The sequence below is a fragment of the Equus asinus genome, chromosome 3, assembly GCF_041296235.1.
Source record: "Equus asinus isolate D_3611 breed Donkey chromosome 3, EquAss-T2T_v2, whole genome shotgun sequence".
NCBI classification, from domain to species: Eukaryota; Metazoa; Chordata; class Mammalia; order Perissodactyla; family Equidae; genus Equus; species Equus asinus.
This window is the reverse complement of record NC_091792.1, coordinates 98064640-98080945: the sequence shown is the minus strand read 5'-3', so window position 1 is coordinate 98080945 and position 16306 is coordinate 98064640. Positions and strand designations below refer to the sequence as shown.

Here is a 16306-nt window from a genome sequence, read left to right as displayed (position 1 = left end):
GAATCTCAGGTGAAAGCAGAGGAAATTTCCAAGATGATGGTGAAGAGAATTCCCCAAAATGATATTTAATTCTGGTAGGAGTCCAGAAAGAATCAAGTACAGGTAAAAGGAGACAGTAACTCCCGATGCTAAGTCTCCAAGAAAAATGAGAACCGAGAGATTATGAATGCATTGAGGAGATAGTGATAGATCTACTGGAAATGTTGGCATGGATTAGTGATGGGTACATAGAAAACTCAGGGGGGTGGAAATCCAAGGCAATTAACCTCCTAGAAAATGAAAAGGTGTTTAAAAAAATGAAATGTAATCATAGCTGGGGGAATAAATGCTTTGACCTCTCTGATTCTATGGCTCAGTTGTGGCTAATGTTTAAATGGTATTAAAATTATAAACACTACATACTCATTTAACCTAAAATTATGATATTGCTTTATTGGAGAGATGGGAGGAGGAAAAGTTAAAAAAAAGTTTTTAAGTCCAAAAACTAAGAAATATCCATATTGGGGCCAGCCCTGTGGCCTAGTGGTTGCATTCAGCAACCTAAGTTCGGTTCCTGGGCGTGGACCTACACAACTTGTCAGCAGCCAAGCTGTGCCAGTGACCTACATACAAAATGGAGGAAGATTGACACAGATGTTAGCTCAGGAGAAATCTTCCTCAGCACAAAAAAAGAAAGAAAGAAAGAAAAAGAAATATGAGTATTGATATGTTATTTGGAAACAGCTGAAAGAGTTAAATGAGGTTCTTCTGAGGAACAGGTATCATAATTAGGGAGGAGTGAAGAAGGTAAGACTATATTTCTTGATAAGCATTGAGGTAATAATTGAGTTTTAGAAAACATGAATGTATTATTGAATGCAAATAAATAGTAAATATGGAATTAAACATAAACATCCTGCACAAAAGTGGTTACATGAAAGGAGGAGGTGAGAGTGGCCCTGGCATGGTAGTTTGGCATCAGATGATGGACAATCTATGGCTCTAAGAAGATGCACTTCAGAACTCCAAGTAGCTAATAAAGCAAGGAGAAACATATTCAGATTCCTGTTTTAGAGAGGAAATTCTGGGATACTATTGAAGATGGCTGGAGTGAAGAATGAATAGTGTCAAGGAAAGTAGTTATGATAGCTCAGCAGAGAAATAACGAGGTTTGAAATAAGATGTTGGCAGTGGTCATAGAAAGGAAAGGCGTGGTTTGAGATAGATATTTAAGGTAAAACGAACAGAATTTAATGATTGATTAGCTGTGGGAAGTTAAAGAGAAATCAAAGTTAATACAGAAGCTTCTACATTCTGATGGAGAAGTTATTTGCTGTTGTAGGAAGTATAATTAAAAGCAGATTAATATATTGATGACATGGTTTTACAAACCAACATGCCTGGATTCCATCCAGTTGGAATGATATACTAGACAGTCATGTTGAAATTCAGGGGAAACCTCAGGCCAGAGATAAAGATTTTGAAAGAAATTATCCGTATGAGTCTGAAGTTCATGAAACAATAAGAACTGGTGCTTAAAGCCGTGGAACTAGATAAGATCAACTAGTGAGTGAATGTAGGTAGAGAAAAAGATCAGGACTGAGCTTTGAAGAATACCAAAAGTTAGAGATCAGAAAGAAGAGAAGGAGCCAGAGAAGAAAAGATTGGTGAAGCAGAAGAAAATCTTGGGAATGTGTGATGTTACTGAAGCCAGATGAAAAAACATTTCAAGACAGGGAAAGGGGAGCAATCATGTCGAATGCTGCAGGGAGTGCAAGTAAAATAAACCGTGAGAACTGACGATGGGATTTGGTGAGATGGAATAGCGGATGTGAGAGACAGAGCTATTTAGCAGAGTGCTCCAGGAAAAACACTGATTGCAATGGCTAAAGAGATCATGAGAATTGTAAAGAGAAGTGGAAACTTGGGACTATAACTAGCTATTTCTTTTTCATATAGTAGATCTTGCAGCATGTTTATATGTCAATAACAATGATCTTACAGAAGTGAAAAATCAATGATTCAAGAGTAACAAGAGAGGAAATGTGGTTCAATGCACAAAAGGAAAGGCTGGCTTTGGATAGAACCATGGATATTCTAGTTCTATGAACAGGATAGAAGCAACAACATAGATCCACATAAAGCCGCATAGGTAGATTTGATGGGAGGAAGATAGAGTGGCCCTGATCTGATTACTTCTATTTTCAGAGAGAAAATCATTGAGCGTGAGAAAAAGGATGTTGTTGAAAGTGTGAGGAAAGAAGATATGAAAAAAATTAGGAGTGTGGGAGAGAGGAAGAGCATATCATAGACAATTATTATGCAAGGGCTATAGGTCCAATCGAGCTTATGGTCGTTAATATTTCTGAGACCAGTCATCATAGTTTTCTTTTTCTCCAGCCAAACTCAGTTGTTGCTATGCAAAAACAGAATAGAAGGAAAGTTGGGTTGAAATAGTGTTGGAATTTTTTCAATGAGTGTAACAGAAGGATGTGTGCAAGGAAATTGAAGGGGTATGCAAGTGAACAATTATGGTGCTTCACGGTGGAATCTAAGCTGGGTAAAGAGGAAAGTGAGAGCACTTAAAGAGGGTAATAAACAGTGAAACGCGATTTAATGGATTGGCTGCCCCGAAGATCTGAAAGGGTTGTTGAATTGGGGCTTCCAGTGTATGTAAACTACAAAGATAGAAGATGGAGGTCAGAGAATGGTATCTTTGAAGACAAGATTTTAGGATTGTGTAGTTAAAGAGAGAGTAGATATTCATTGCAGAAAATTTAGAAAATATCACTCTATGAAAAAACGTGTATACTATTTGCATACATATTTTTATGTATGGGTGTGTTTCTGAAGTTATTACTTTCCATTATCCATGTATCACTGTGCCGATGATATAAGATTTAATTATCATAACTTTATATCTAATAGTGCGAGTTCTGTTGCTTATTTCTCCTTTTCAAAATTATCTTAGATAGTGTTAACCATTTATTCTTCAAGGTAAAATTTTAATTAATCAAAAATACCCCATTGGTGTTTTGCTTGGAATGTCAATACATTTATTTTATAATAATAACTTTAACAACGTGACCTCTTTGTTTAGTTCTTTATAATATTTCAGAAAGTTTTTTATAAAAAGTGTTTGGAGGAATGTTATGATTTTTTTTTTTAATAATTTTTTTTTTAAGATTTTATTTTTTTCCTTTTTCTCCCCAAAGCCCCCCGGTACATAGTTGTATATTCTTTGTTGTGAGTCCTTCTAGTTGTGGCATGTGGGACGCTGCCTCAGCGTGGTTTGATGAGCAGTGCCATGTCCGCGCCCAGGATTCGAACCAACGAAACACTGGGCCGCCTGCAGCGGAGCGCGCGAACTTAACCACTCGGCCACGGGGCCAGCCCCAAATGTTATGATTGTTTTAAAAGCATAATGCAAATAAATATTGCATGCACAATAGCTCATAGGTTATTGCTAGTGTAAAACCAAGCTATTATTTTTTGTATAGATATTTTGTACCAGATCAATTTATTGAGCTGTCTTAGAAGTTTTTCTGTTAACTCTCTTTGATTTTCTAAGTAAATGATCAGCTTATATACAAATATGATAATTTTCTTCTTTCCAGTATTCAGAGCTTGTATATACTTTTAATATTATCTTCATCCACTACAGTTTCCATAACATTTTGGGTACTATCAGTGAGACCAGGTATTCCTAAATTATTCTTAACCTGACTGGTAATGCAAAATAGCCTTTTTAAATAGGGATATATTTCATAAACTGGGAGAGAAAAAAATAATAAAGTCAATGATTCCCCCCAGAAATGAAATCTCCAACTGTTGCAAAATGGACAAACTAGCTACATGCAAAATTCGTGGGTTCTTTATGGTAAATAAGTATAGATTGCAAAACTGGTCACAATTCTCCGCTGTGTCCTTTATCCATCCTCCTTTGCAATGACACTTTGCAGCTGCTCCCATCAAAAGAAGTCACTCTCCCCGCATCTTTAATCTGATCTGGACTGTGACCTGCATTGGCCAACAGGGTGTGGAAGTACAAGTGTGATGGTTCTGGGCCTAACCTCCAACAGGAAGAACAAAGAACGGTCTCAAACATAATCCTGAGAGCTGTGTTAATAGTGAAAAGATATGTGTCTAATTGCAATTGAATAAGGGGATATAGAATTTTAAAATAATTGTCAGCATAAAGAATTTCAGAAAATATCTGGTTTCAGAGAAATTTATAAGGACAGACTTTTTGAAATGTTAGAATTGTTTGTCAGAACTTAGACTCCATTTGCAAAATCATTCCTCTTCTGAAACGAGAAGAAGATTCCCTAATGCTAATGGTTCATAAAAACATTCTAGAGTTTTAAACTTGTAGGAGAGAAAAATTCTTTCTTCATTTGTCTGCATCAGGGAGCATGCTGACAGTCTCAGAGGGGTAGCACAGAACGGAGCTTGCCTGACGGCTCTCATAGCCCGAAATGGATGTTTCAGTTTAGTGCAGCAACATACTGCTTAGTATGCTTTTTTTTTTTAACTCACTTTGGCTTCACTGTTGAAAAAGTCCCATTTCGATGTATCGAGTTTATGTCTCCTCATTAGTGTTTGGCAAGAAAAATCAGGCAACGCATGTACTCAACTCATAACAAGTTTATGAATTTGTATTTTAATCCACTTCTGGGAAAAGACAAGCAGCCAAAGATCCAAATGATATATTAATGGTCTAAATTGTACTTTAATTCATCTTTTCCCAACACATGAGAAGTAATGAGGACCTAACTAAGCATTCTACGTCTCTTCAAATAACACTGGTTCACACTTGAGGTCACAGACCACCTCAGTAAAATCTCAGATTCCACATGCTCCTTGCAGTCTGAGCCCCCACGTACTATCAGGAGTATTTGCATCTTGATATTTATCAATAGCTTGCTCTTGTGTTTTTGTTGTTCTTACTTAAAGGAAAATGAGTGTTTTCTGCTTAGGTTGCAAATAAATGTAGACCAATGTTCATGGCTTCAGGTGAATATCATTTGACTCACTGAAATACTTGTGCTGGTTACGCCTTGACTTGTTCTAGAGAGGATTCAAGGGGCATTATTTAAAAGAGCCTTTAAATATATAAAGTATAGTTTTCATGTGTCTTTTGGGAAATTAACTGTGATAAAAAATATTATTAAGATGAAAAAGACCACATATTGTATGATTTAATTTATATGAAAAATCCAGAAAAGGCAAATCTATAGAGACAGAGAGTAGATTAGTGGTTGCCTGGGACTGGGGGATGACTGCAAATGGGCACCAGGGATCTCTTTGGGGTGATGAAAATATTCTAAAACGGGATTGTGTTGCACAGCTCTCTGAAAATTTACTAAAAATCATTGAATTGTATAATTGAAACTTTAGGGTGAATTTTATGTTATGTAAACTATACCTCAATAAAGCTGTTATATTTTAAAAAGTAAAAGGAAATGTTTAGATTAGAGAAACTTAAAATAATGATTCATAACATTTTCCAGTTCCTATTGAAACAATAGAGGGCTCCAAATAAGAAAGCCTTCAACTACTAAAATATAAAAATAAATCTAATTATTCAGAGCTCTGTTAACCTATTCCACCCATTCTGGATGCAAGAATCATGACCCAATATAGTGGGTCCATCCTGTGTGTATGTAAGAATACCTGGATCATTTAAATAATACCTGAATATTGTTTAAATTTTAACTTAAAATTACACCCAAAGTTTTAACTGAGAATGACTAAACTTAACAAAGGAATCGAGCCAATGTACTGCAACTTAAACATAATTACGCAGACCTAGGCAATGGAATTCTGATATGATTATTACACTTCCTTAGCCCTAAGGAACTTAGAAAACTCTTAACATGATATAAATACAATAGCAATAGTAATGGTAAAAATTTTAAAAAGTAATAGATAATATTTACTGTTTACCATGTACCAGGCATTGTTAAGTGCTTATCAAAAATAGTCTTATTTGGGGCCAACCCAGTGGCATACTGGTTGGGTTCGCACACTCTGCTTTGGCAGCCCGGGGGTTCACAGGTTCAGATCCTGGGTTGGGAGGGACATAGCACTGCTCCTCAAGCCACGCTGTGGCAGCATCCCACATGAAATAGAGGAAGATTGGCACAGATGTTAGCTCAGTGACAATCTTCTTCAAGCAAGAAGAGGATGATTGGCAACACCTGTTAGCTCAGGGCCAATCTTCCTCACACACAAAAAAGTCTTATTTAATTCACACAGCAACCCTGAGAGGCAGGTGTTATGCCCATTTTATAAAATTGGAAACTGAATCTTAAAAAGGGCAACCAACTTATCAGTGTCACAAAGTAAATAGGTGGCAGGACCAGCATTTGGATCCAGGTCTGTGTGTCCACTGTGCAATGGTTAGGAATGTGGGTTTCATGGGAAGCCACCCTGGGTGAGAGTGTGGGTACCCCACTCTCTGCATGTCCTTGAGGAGGTTAATCAAACTCTCAGTGCCTTCAATTCCTACACTTATAAAATGAGGATAATATTGCTATCTAGCCATTATACATTTTTGAGAGAATTAAATAAGATAATGATGTAAAGCTCCTAATGTTTTGTTCAGAACATAGTGGCTTCTTAATAAATGATAGCTAGTAGTATTAAGAGTTGGAGTAATTAGTATTCATTTTGGGAGGAAAATACACATTTTATAAGTGAATATATTAATTAATCAAGACTTGGAGTTAACTTCATTCTAATTCTATGACAATTTATATAATAAAAAAATAAATGAGCCAGTACAATTTCAATAGCCCTCAAGTTCTTAGAACTACCTCTCACTTCTTCCTGTCTTATTTTTCCTATAACCCTGCACTCTGCTTTAATAGTGATGTATTTCTAAAGCTGAATGTTGAGTGTAATTTCCTGACAATCTATCATCAATTACTACACATCAAAAGTTCTAGTCAAATTTTTAAAATAATTTCATGAAGCACGCTGTTCATTGGGAAGATTTTTTATTTTAGCAAATTTTTTATATTTCACTAAAAGATCTTTTTAAATATCACTTTTACACCTAAGTTGCCATACTTGGAAAGACATGAATGAAGTAATTTCATTTGCCCTGTACAGCTTTGAGAACACTCCTTGCAATTATCATTTTTAGGTTTAAAATTACAGAAATTTTTGGACCAACTCCATGGCCAAGTTGTTCCAGTTCTGTGTGCTCCCCTTTGGTGGCCCGGGTTTGCGGGTTTGGATCCTGGGGACACACCTACTCCACTCATCAGCCATGCTGTAGGGGCTTCCCACATACAAAATGGAGGAGGATTGGCACAGATGTTAACTCAGGGCTAATCTTCCTCAAGCGAAAAATAAAAAGAGGAAGATTGGCAATGGATCAGGGCCAATCTTCCTCACACACACACACATAAAATTATAGAAATTTTAATTGAACATTTTGTTTCTATTAAAAATAAAATAAATCATAGATGTGATGATCCCCAGAATTCCCACTGAAAAAGAAACAGTGTTTGCGTGTTGCTTACAAAGTGGATGCATAGAGCAGAAGGTAAGGCCCTGATAGTACATGAATGTGAGCTGAGCAGTTCCATGCAAGACAAAAGGGAGAGATTATTCTGTTGCTCTATAGAGTCAAAGGAGAAACAGGAAGAAAGGAGAGTCTGCAAGAAGGGCTTAACTAACTAAATGCTTAGGTCCAAGCAGGGTCTGGGGGTTTTGTTTGTCTTGTTATGTTTTTTGGTTTTGGAGGTGTTTGTTTTGGTTTGGTATAAACTTCCTGGATTTTGTAGGAACCTGCTTAAGGAGATAGGACTTATGACTATAGAGAGGCATTAAGAGTTTGAGCAACCCACCAGAGGATGTACAGTGAATCTGGAGGGACCCACACTTATGCCCAGTTTTGTAACCGAAAGTTCAGTCTCTGAACCCGATGCCAATCCAAATAACGAGAACAGAGTCTTGAGTGGAAGAGGAAAGGTTTTTACTATGCCAGGCACAGGGAGCAAAGCAAGGCCTCATGCCTCAAAAATTGCTAGCTCCCCGATGAGGAATGGGTAGGGATTTTTATTTGGGGTTTTGGGTAGGGGAGGGGGGAACTTGTAGCTTGGGCAGCTCGGTGCTTTCCCACCAGCCTGCGTTTGGCCTTGAGAGGCTGCTTGCAGCAAGGCGGGGGGGGGGGGGGGGGGGGTGTGAGACAGGAGGATGGCAGGTGGGCGTCCTTCGCCGTTGTCTCCTCTTCTTGTTTGAGGCGGGTTCAAGCGCCGGGAGTTGAGAAGTTGAGGTCTGGGAAGCCTCCGCTCCTTAATACTCTTGAGACAGCGGATTTCCTGGCAAACTCAAGGACACATGATTAGCTAAACTTTAGTGTGCCTCCAACTCCAGGCCACCTGGGCTTTTAACAATTTGTAACTCCCATTTAGTTGTAAAGCTCAAAGAGTCCAAGTTTAAAGAAACAGGTATTTACGTATGAGTGGAGCTAGAGAAGCAGGAAAGGGGGTGGTGGGTTTTAGTTTTAACCCCATATACGCTGGGTTCAATGTGCGGCGGGAACTGATATCAAGGCTGATGTTAAGAGCCTCTAACAGTTTGGCCTCACTTAAAGTTCTCTAACTTCAGAAAACCCGAGGATATACAAAAATCACAGAACAGACACTCTCATAAGGCTGGAGAAGTGAGATTTGAAATAAATTTACTCATAATTTCCATGGATAGGGGGCTTTAACACACATGGGAGGGCTATACATAATAATGTAAAATGTGAAACTATGGCCAAATGTATATAATTTTAGACCATCAGTCATTTAACCCACAACATTGAAGAGTAAATATGTCTAGGTATTTAAGGTAAAAACCAAGCATTCAAGCTGTGTTTTTAATTATTTACAATCTATATTAATTCTATAATATTTATGTATTAATTCTGTTTGATCTAGAACTAAATGAGAGAGAGAAATTTACCACAGTGATGGTGCTTGTCTATTTATCCTTTTAGTCTATCAATTTTTGCTTCAGTTTCATTCAAGTTTAGAATTGTTATATCTTTCTGTGAATTGAATCTTTTATCATTATCTAGTGACTATCCCTCTCTACTAATGCTTTTTGCCTTAAATTCTAATTGGTTTAATATCAAGATACTGATACCAACTCTCTTAGATAGATGCTTTCTTATGTATATTCTTTGATCATTTAACTTTCAACATTATGTTTTATACCATAATTTTGTATCCACTCTAATAACCCTTGTCTTTTAACTTAAACATTTGTCCATTTACATTTATTGTAATATAATTGTGTAATTATTTCAATTTATTACTATCTATATTAGTTTGCTAGGGCTACCACAACAAAATAACACAGACTGGGTGGCTTAAATAACAGAAATTTATTTTCTCACAGTTCTCAAGGCTAGAAGTCCAAGATAGATCAATTTGGTTTCTTCTGAGGCCTGTCTCCTTGCTTTCGGATGGTGCCTTCTCATTGTGTCCTCATATGGTCTTCCTTCTGTGCACAGCAACACCTCATATCTCTCTGTGTGTCCAAATTTCCTCTTCTTATAAAGTCACATTGGATTAGGGTCTATCCTAATGGGCTCATTTTAACTTAATTACCTCTTTAAAGGCCCTATGTCCAAGTACACTCTGAGGTACCAGCAGTTAGAGTTTCAACATATAGAGGCTGAGGGGACACAATTCAACCAATAATGCTGTCATTACGTTTGTGTATTTTATTTTATTATTTTATTTTATTTTTTGCTGAGGAAGATTTGCCCTGAGCTAACATCTGTTGCCAATCTTCCTCTTTTTGCTTGAGGAAGATTTGCCCTTAGCTAACATCTGTGCCAGTCTTCCTTTATTTTGTATGTGGGTTGCCACCACAGCATGGCCCTGATGAGTGGTGTAGGTCCATGCCCAGGATCCAAACCCAGGTCACCAAAGCACAGCATACTGAATTTAACCACTAGGCCATGGGGCCAGCCCCTCCTTTGTGTATTTTATTTGTCCCGCCTCTTCCATATTTTTCCTCTTCCTTCTGGCCTTCTATTTCATTGATTGATCACTTTTTCTGATTTTATTTTGTCCTCTAATAATCTAAAGGTCATATACAGTATTTCCAAGTTGTTGATGGGAGTGCTAGATTTATACATGAATAGTTATCAAATTCTAAAATTAATCAATATAGCTTCCCTCATTCTAAAAAATCCAAAGACATTCCAACACTTTTACTCTGATCATTCCCTCCAATCATAGATGTTTATTTCAAAAATTTAGACATACTTTTTTTATTACAGAAGGTGTTATTATTATTATTATTTTATACAGTCATTATTTGTTTATATTTACCTTATAGTACTACTTTTTTTGATTGTCATTCTATTCTTCATCTCTGACCTTCCAGCTGCACTTTCTTTTTTGCCTGAAATACGTCCTGCAGAATTTCTTTGAGCAAGACTTAGTTATTACCCAATTCTCTCACTTTTTGGGTCTGAAAAGGTCTATATTTTGCTCACTAGAAAGATATTTTCTCTTCTCTAATTCTGAATGATTCTTCTTTTCTATGAACACAATGAGGATATTTTTTCATTCTTTTTTATTCTCAGCTTTATAATGAGGCAATGAGCTCTGTTAGTTTCTCCACCTGAAAGGCTGGATTTTGTTTCCTGTCATTCCCACTCCACAAGGTCATGAAATCCCTGCTGAGATTCCCTGGGACTGGGCAAATTCCTGCAGCACATAGATGACTTCAGGGCTCTATCTTCTCTGGGTTCCTGTTTTCACTTAGTATTGAGACTCGAGTATTCCTCATTTTCTTGCAGTGCATCAAGGCATGTTGTCAGTTGCTTTTCAGATTTCATCCAAATTTGTATTTGTTTTTAGCAGTAAGGGCAGTCATAATATCTGGTATGCCATTTGACTTGAAAAATAAGGCTGACCCATTTCTCGTTTAAAAAGAGAGGGAAACAGAAACAGAGACAAAGCCAGACAGAGACAGACAGAGGTGTTTTCTTTTCTGTTAATAGAGTTCAATTATGAAAGTAGAGGGCTTATTTTAGACCTTTTTTCCCCCTCTCTCTGTCCCTGCGTGCCTTGCCTAACAACAGGAGCAAACTCGGTGCGATAAAGATTGCAAGCACCTTTAGGACTGTGTATGAAATAGTTATAGCTCTAGCTCATGCCTTTGTTTAAGCAGGGCTACCAATGCTAGTTATAGATTTAGTAGTGTGAGCGTCTTAAGAAGTCTCTTTGAGTTACTATGCATTTAGAATTTTTGCTATACAAACTAAAAAATAAGTGGCTAGAAGCATGAAGAAATCTATCTAAATATAACAGTCTTATGCAGGGGAAATGACAACGACTAAGAATTGAATCTGTATAAGACTGAGCACAGGAATAACAATGAATGCTAGTTCCTCCAGCCATATCTGTGTGAAATATTACTAATCCATCACAAAATTTCCTCCCCTTGAGCCAAGAATGTGCCTCAGAATCCTCAGCACACTATTCTCAACACCAATGCCAAACAACCAGATTAGGCAGGAAGATGAAACATCAGCAGAGTTAAAACTAATTGTAAATTAGTTAGGATGAAATCTAAAAGAACAGAGACACCTGTTCTTTAGTTTTTCAATTGGGATATTGTTAGCAACACATTTTCTTACGTTCAGTGGGAAAAAGAACTCTTTCAATTTTCTAACTTCAGTCTTTTGGAAGCTCTGCGATGTAAGATAATCCATATTAGTGCTTCCTATAATTGGCTACACAAAGACCAAATAAGTAACAATCCAGTGATTCCTGGAGAGGAAAAAGAAGGCTTGTTTACAGGTTCTCCCTGTAAATAGAGAACTTTGCCATGAAATTCTACACTTTGGTCTAGATTTGGAAATAAATACATTCAGAGTTTCTTCAATTGCAATAGGGGTTTTTCTTTTTTTCTCCTAGAACCTAAGATCTAAGTCTGTTGGCTTGATAGGGAAAAGGCTACAATTCTTCTATTTGCATTACCTTGTTTCTACTTTTGGGCCTTTGTAACAGCTGTTCCCTTTTCCTGATAGGTTCCTATTCTAGATCTTTCCATGGCTCACTTCTCATCCTTTAAGACTTTGCTTAAATGTGACCTCCTCAAGGTCTTTTCTGACTACTCTGCCTAAAGTAACCTTCACCAATAATTCATTCTCTCGCCAACCATCCTCTTTATTTGCTTAATGGCATTTATCACTCATTGAAGTATTTTTTTCTTTTCATGTATGTCTATTGTCTGTCTTGCCTCACCAGAACATAAGTTCTTAGAGGTCAGGACCTTTACTGCCTTGTTTATCACTGTATCCTTGGCACTGACAACAATGCCTAATGAAGTAGGTGCTCAATGGTATTTGTGAAGGAATTAATATGAATGAGAAATATGTACTTGCTATATAATTTTGACCTGTGGAATTAATTTTGTAAAGCGATTTTAAATTATAAAGAGATTTTAACTTTGTAAAGAGATTTTTTTGACTCTAGTGGTAATGAGAAGAAGGGACCCAATTTATATCTCTATAACAGAAAATACATAAGAATTCAAATGGAAAAAGAATGTAGTGATTAGAAAGACAAACACATGAGCCTGAGTTTTAATCTGAGTTTTTCCATTTACTAGACCTTGAGTGAGGTACTCAACCTCTCTGTTCCTCAGTTTTTTTAATCTACAAAATGACAAAGAGAAGATAATAGGATTGGGGGGAAAGTAAATAAATTGTTACAAACACAATAATATCTGCCCTTAGGAAGACCTCTATGAGTTATTTATTGATATTATTATATAAAATTACTGTAAATGCAAATTATATGCACATTCAGTTAACGTTTTATAAATTTCTTCATCTGTCAGGAGAAAGTGATGGTACACAGGATCATTGTAAGGATGAAACGTAAAGCACTTAGAATAGGATCTGGCACATGTAACATTCAATAACTGTAGCTTTTATTATCACATATAGTTTACTCAAATGACTTTTATTCATTTACTCTCTCCATTCTCTATTTTTCTGTGCTACCAGTCTGTGATCTTTATTCGTGACAGAAATTCTCATGGGCAGGAGGTGTCAGGATATATTGACTATGCCCACAGGCTGAAGATCGAAGATTTTGAAGTCTACTTTAATGGAAAAAGAAGACTTCTTCCAAGACCCACAGATATGAGGTAAGTTGTACATTTCTCACACTTTCAATAAGAGAACAAGCTCCTCAGACCCCAGGATAAAGGATTTTTGTTTTATGTTCTGTGCTGTGCTTAGAATGCTAATGTATAGAGAGTAGGAATGTGGTTAAGAGTGGTCTGAATAAAAAATAAGTAAATTTTAAAATGGGGAATGAACACAGATGCATTTTTTCCATTAACACCCTAAGAAAGGGAACTCTTCAGAGATGAGATAAGTAAATTCTCAGTGACATTCCTTTTAAATGATAAGTAGAGCCTAAAAATTTCTACCCTCAAAGGCTCTTGCACCACTTGGGACTCGGTCTGTCTAGAAGCCTTGAGAGCAGTCCATCTAACACATTCCTGCTGCACTTTTCTTTGGCCACCAGCCAAAGTACAGGCATCCGACCAGCTCATCCTCATTTACTCTCATCACTGGCCTGTTCTGGGATTCCTTCCACCCATCATTCTTTTTACTATTGACCCCTACCCTTTCCTCGGGAGCCCTCATCCCATCATCTAGAATCTACTCTACACTGTCAGTCTATTTACAGATCCAATCCTTCCTTCTCCTTCTGAATAGCTCTCAAGCTAAACTTTTTATTCTACTGTCTCTCACTTACCATAGAATACAAAAGTAGTAGCAGCATTCTGCTTTAACTCTCCACTGCTGCATCCAGATCCTTCTTTGACACTGGTAACAACACCCTATTCCCCTGACATCCCTGCCGTCTTCTATCCATCTTCATTGCCATTACTTAGACTTCTCAACCTATCACTACTTTCATGGATTTGCCCCTTTTCCTATCCAAATGAGGTGCGTGGTATATCATTTAACTTCTGTCTTTCAATAATCCTCACTTTTTATGTCTTTCTGTGCTTTGGTTGTATCTGTCCTGCTAATGCCCAAAGGTAGATTGATCTAGACATCCTCTTGCCTGCACCTGCAGCTGGACCCCTGGGTACTGCTGAAGGAAATTTCCCAAAGATGTGGATGGCTGTTACTAATAATTTATGGTCTCAAAACTCAGCTGGGCTCTTAGCTAACCATTTATGTGCTTTTTCTCAACTCTTAATTTCACCCTCCTCCCTAAAAATATTCTAAAGCTTCACCACTCTCTCAAAACCATTGTTCTTAACTGCTGACCCTGACTTCTCTCCATATATGATTTGCCTAATGTTTCACAGAGAATATTGGGTCTAAACATAGAAACTACCACCTGATCTATCTGTCAATCAAAATCAACTTCCTCAGTAGACAGTGGCCCCCTTAGAGCGCCCTTCTGATTATCGCCAGTCACAATTCCATTCTGGCAGCCATTGGCCCCTGCGCCGACCATCTACATTCAGAACATGTCTGCTCCTGACTCTTGGAACACCACCATACCCTCTTGTCCCTCAGCCCAGCTCTCAGAGGGCCAGTTTGCTGCCCACTTGTACACATTTCCCCAAAACAGCAAGGCTTAGGCCTCCCCAAGAACCGTGAGGGAATGTATGTCCTAAGAGTGACTCAGGCTTTTCTGGTGACATTTTTGCAACAAAATAGGTCTGACCCCAGGTGGCTGCACTCTCTACTTTTAGAAACAGCTTTTTTCTTGAAAAAAAAATTAATAGTTCATTCTTGCTAAGTGAAATATTCCTTTATACAAGCGTCTACTCTCACCACATTTTTCCAGATTCAGAGAAAAAAGAACTCCTTGTCCTGTTTAGAGCTAATTTATTCAAGTTGTGTTTGATGCTTTCCATCCCTCTTTCCACTGAAGCTATACTTCATCTGTTGTTCCCTCTTTTTTAATAGATTCTCAAACTGACCCTCTTAACCGGTTGGCTTTTATCTTTCCTCTAAGCATGCTGAAGCCATTTCTATATTAAAGAAAGGGAATCCTCTCTGTACTCTATCGCCTCTGTCTTTCAGTTTCCAGCTAAGCTCTAAAATCACCCGTGACTGCCAATTTGAAAATCCTATGGATTATTTTCAGGTCTCATCTTACTTAACTTCCCTACATTATTTGATTAGTGCTGATTAATCATCATGTTGATTACTCCTGGCTTCTCAAAGCTATTCATGTACTCTAACCTTTTATTCTCAGAATCCCTCATTGAACTCTCCCTTGTTTGTTTCACACATGTTGGCATTCACCAGAGTTCATCCTTGAACTTCTTTTCTTACCATATCCATTCTTCTGGGTGATTTGGTCACTGTTCTGGAGTGGAGTTGTCTTCACAACTACAACACTAGTGCAGATCTCTTCTTTACTTCAGACTCCATTATCCTACTGCTCACGACAGAGAAACTTCTGGATGTCCCATTAGCCCCTAAAACTTATTTTCAAATGTAGCTCATTTTAATCCCTGAAACCTGCTGTTAGTTGTGTATCCCCTATTTTGATAAATGGCACCATCCTGGAAGCCCAAGGCAAAATCCACATGTTATCCTAGGCCTCTTCCTCTTCATGACCAGCCCTATAACTAATAATTTACTAAAAACACTAGGTTCTGTTACCTTAACAACTTTGTTTACATTAAAGCAAATAGAAGGTGTCATTTTACCTGTCAACACTGCAGTATGAATCTTTATCTGATAACATTTTAAAGGAAAATATCATGACATTATCATACCTAACAAAATAATTCCTTAATATCATCTAATACCTAGTTAGTCCTTATTCATATTTCATTGATTGTCTTGAAGTTATCTTTTCACAGTTCGTTTGACCGTATCAAAATCCAAACAATATTATGTTTTATTATTCTATCTTTTACTTTATAACAGTCCCCCTCCTTCATTTTATCTTTTATGCTGTTGGTTTGTTGGAGAAACCAGGTCGTTTGTCCTACGAAATGTCTCATGTTCTAAATGTGACTCTTGTACTATTGTTTGTTACACCCTACCTCTATCCTCCTATTTCCTGTCAACTGTTTTGATGAAATTGTTTCAATTCTTATTTTTAGGTAAGAATTTTTTAACATGTGAAGCTTTGTGAGCTTGATCAGTGGGTTCAGGTGGTATCAGTCTGATCACTCCATTATAGAGTTCCCCATCAGTTTTCATCCAATGGTTTTAGCACACAATAATGAAGGCTACTTAAATATTTTTACTAGGAGTTGTATAATGGTGGTTTTCTAATTCTATTCTTCCTGCATT

The 16306-nt window shown here is 37.3% G+C and overlaps 1 protein-coding gene across 7 annotated transcripts in view; it reads left to right on the top strand.

Annotated features, from left to right (window-relative positions):
• Window positions 1-16306, top strand: part of CFAP299 (cilia and flagella associated protein 299) — a 564819-nt gene that overhangs the window by 471993 nt on the left and 76520 nt on the right. For all 7 annotated transcript variants that reach the window (XM_014836314.3, XM_044766214.2, XM_070505538.1 and 4 more), the window contains one exon: window positions 13022-13164. In XM_014836314.3, coding sequence (XP_014691800.1) covers window positions 13022-13164 — 143 coding nt within the window. The remainder of the gene's footprint in view (window positions 1-13021; window positions 13165-16306) is intronic.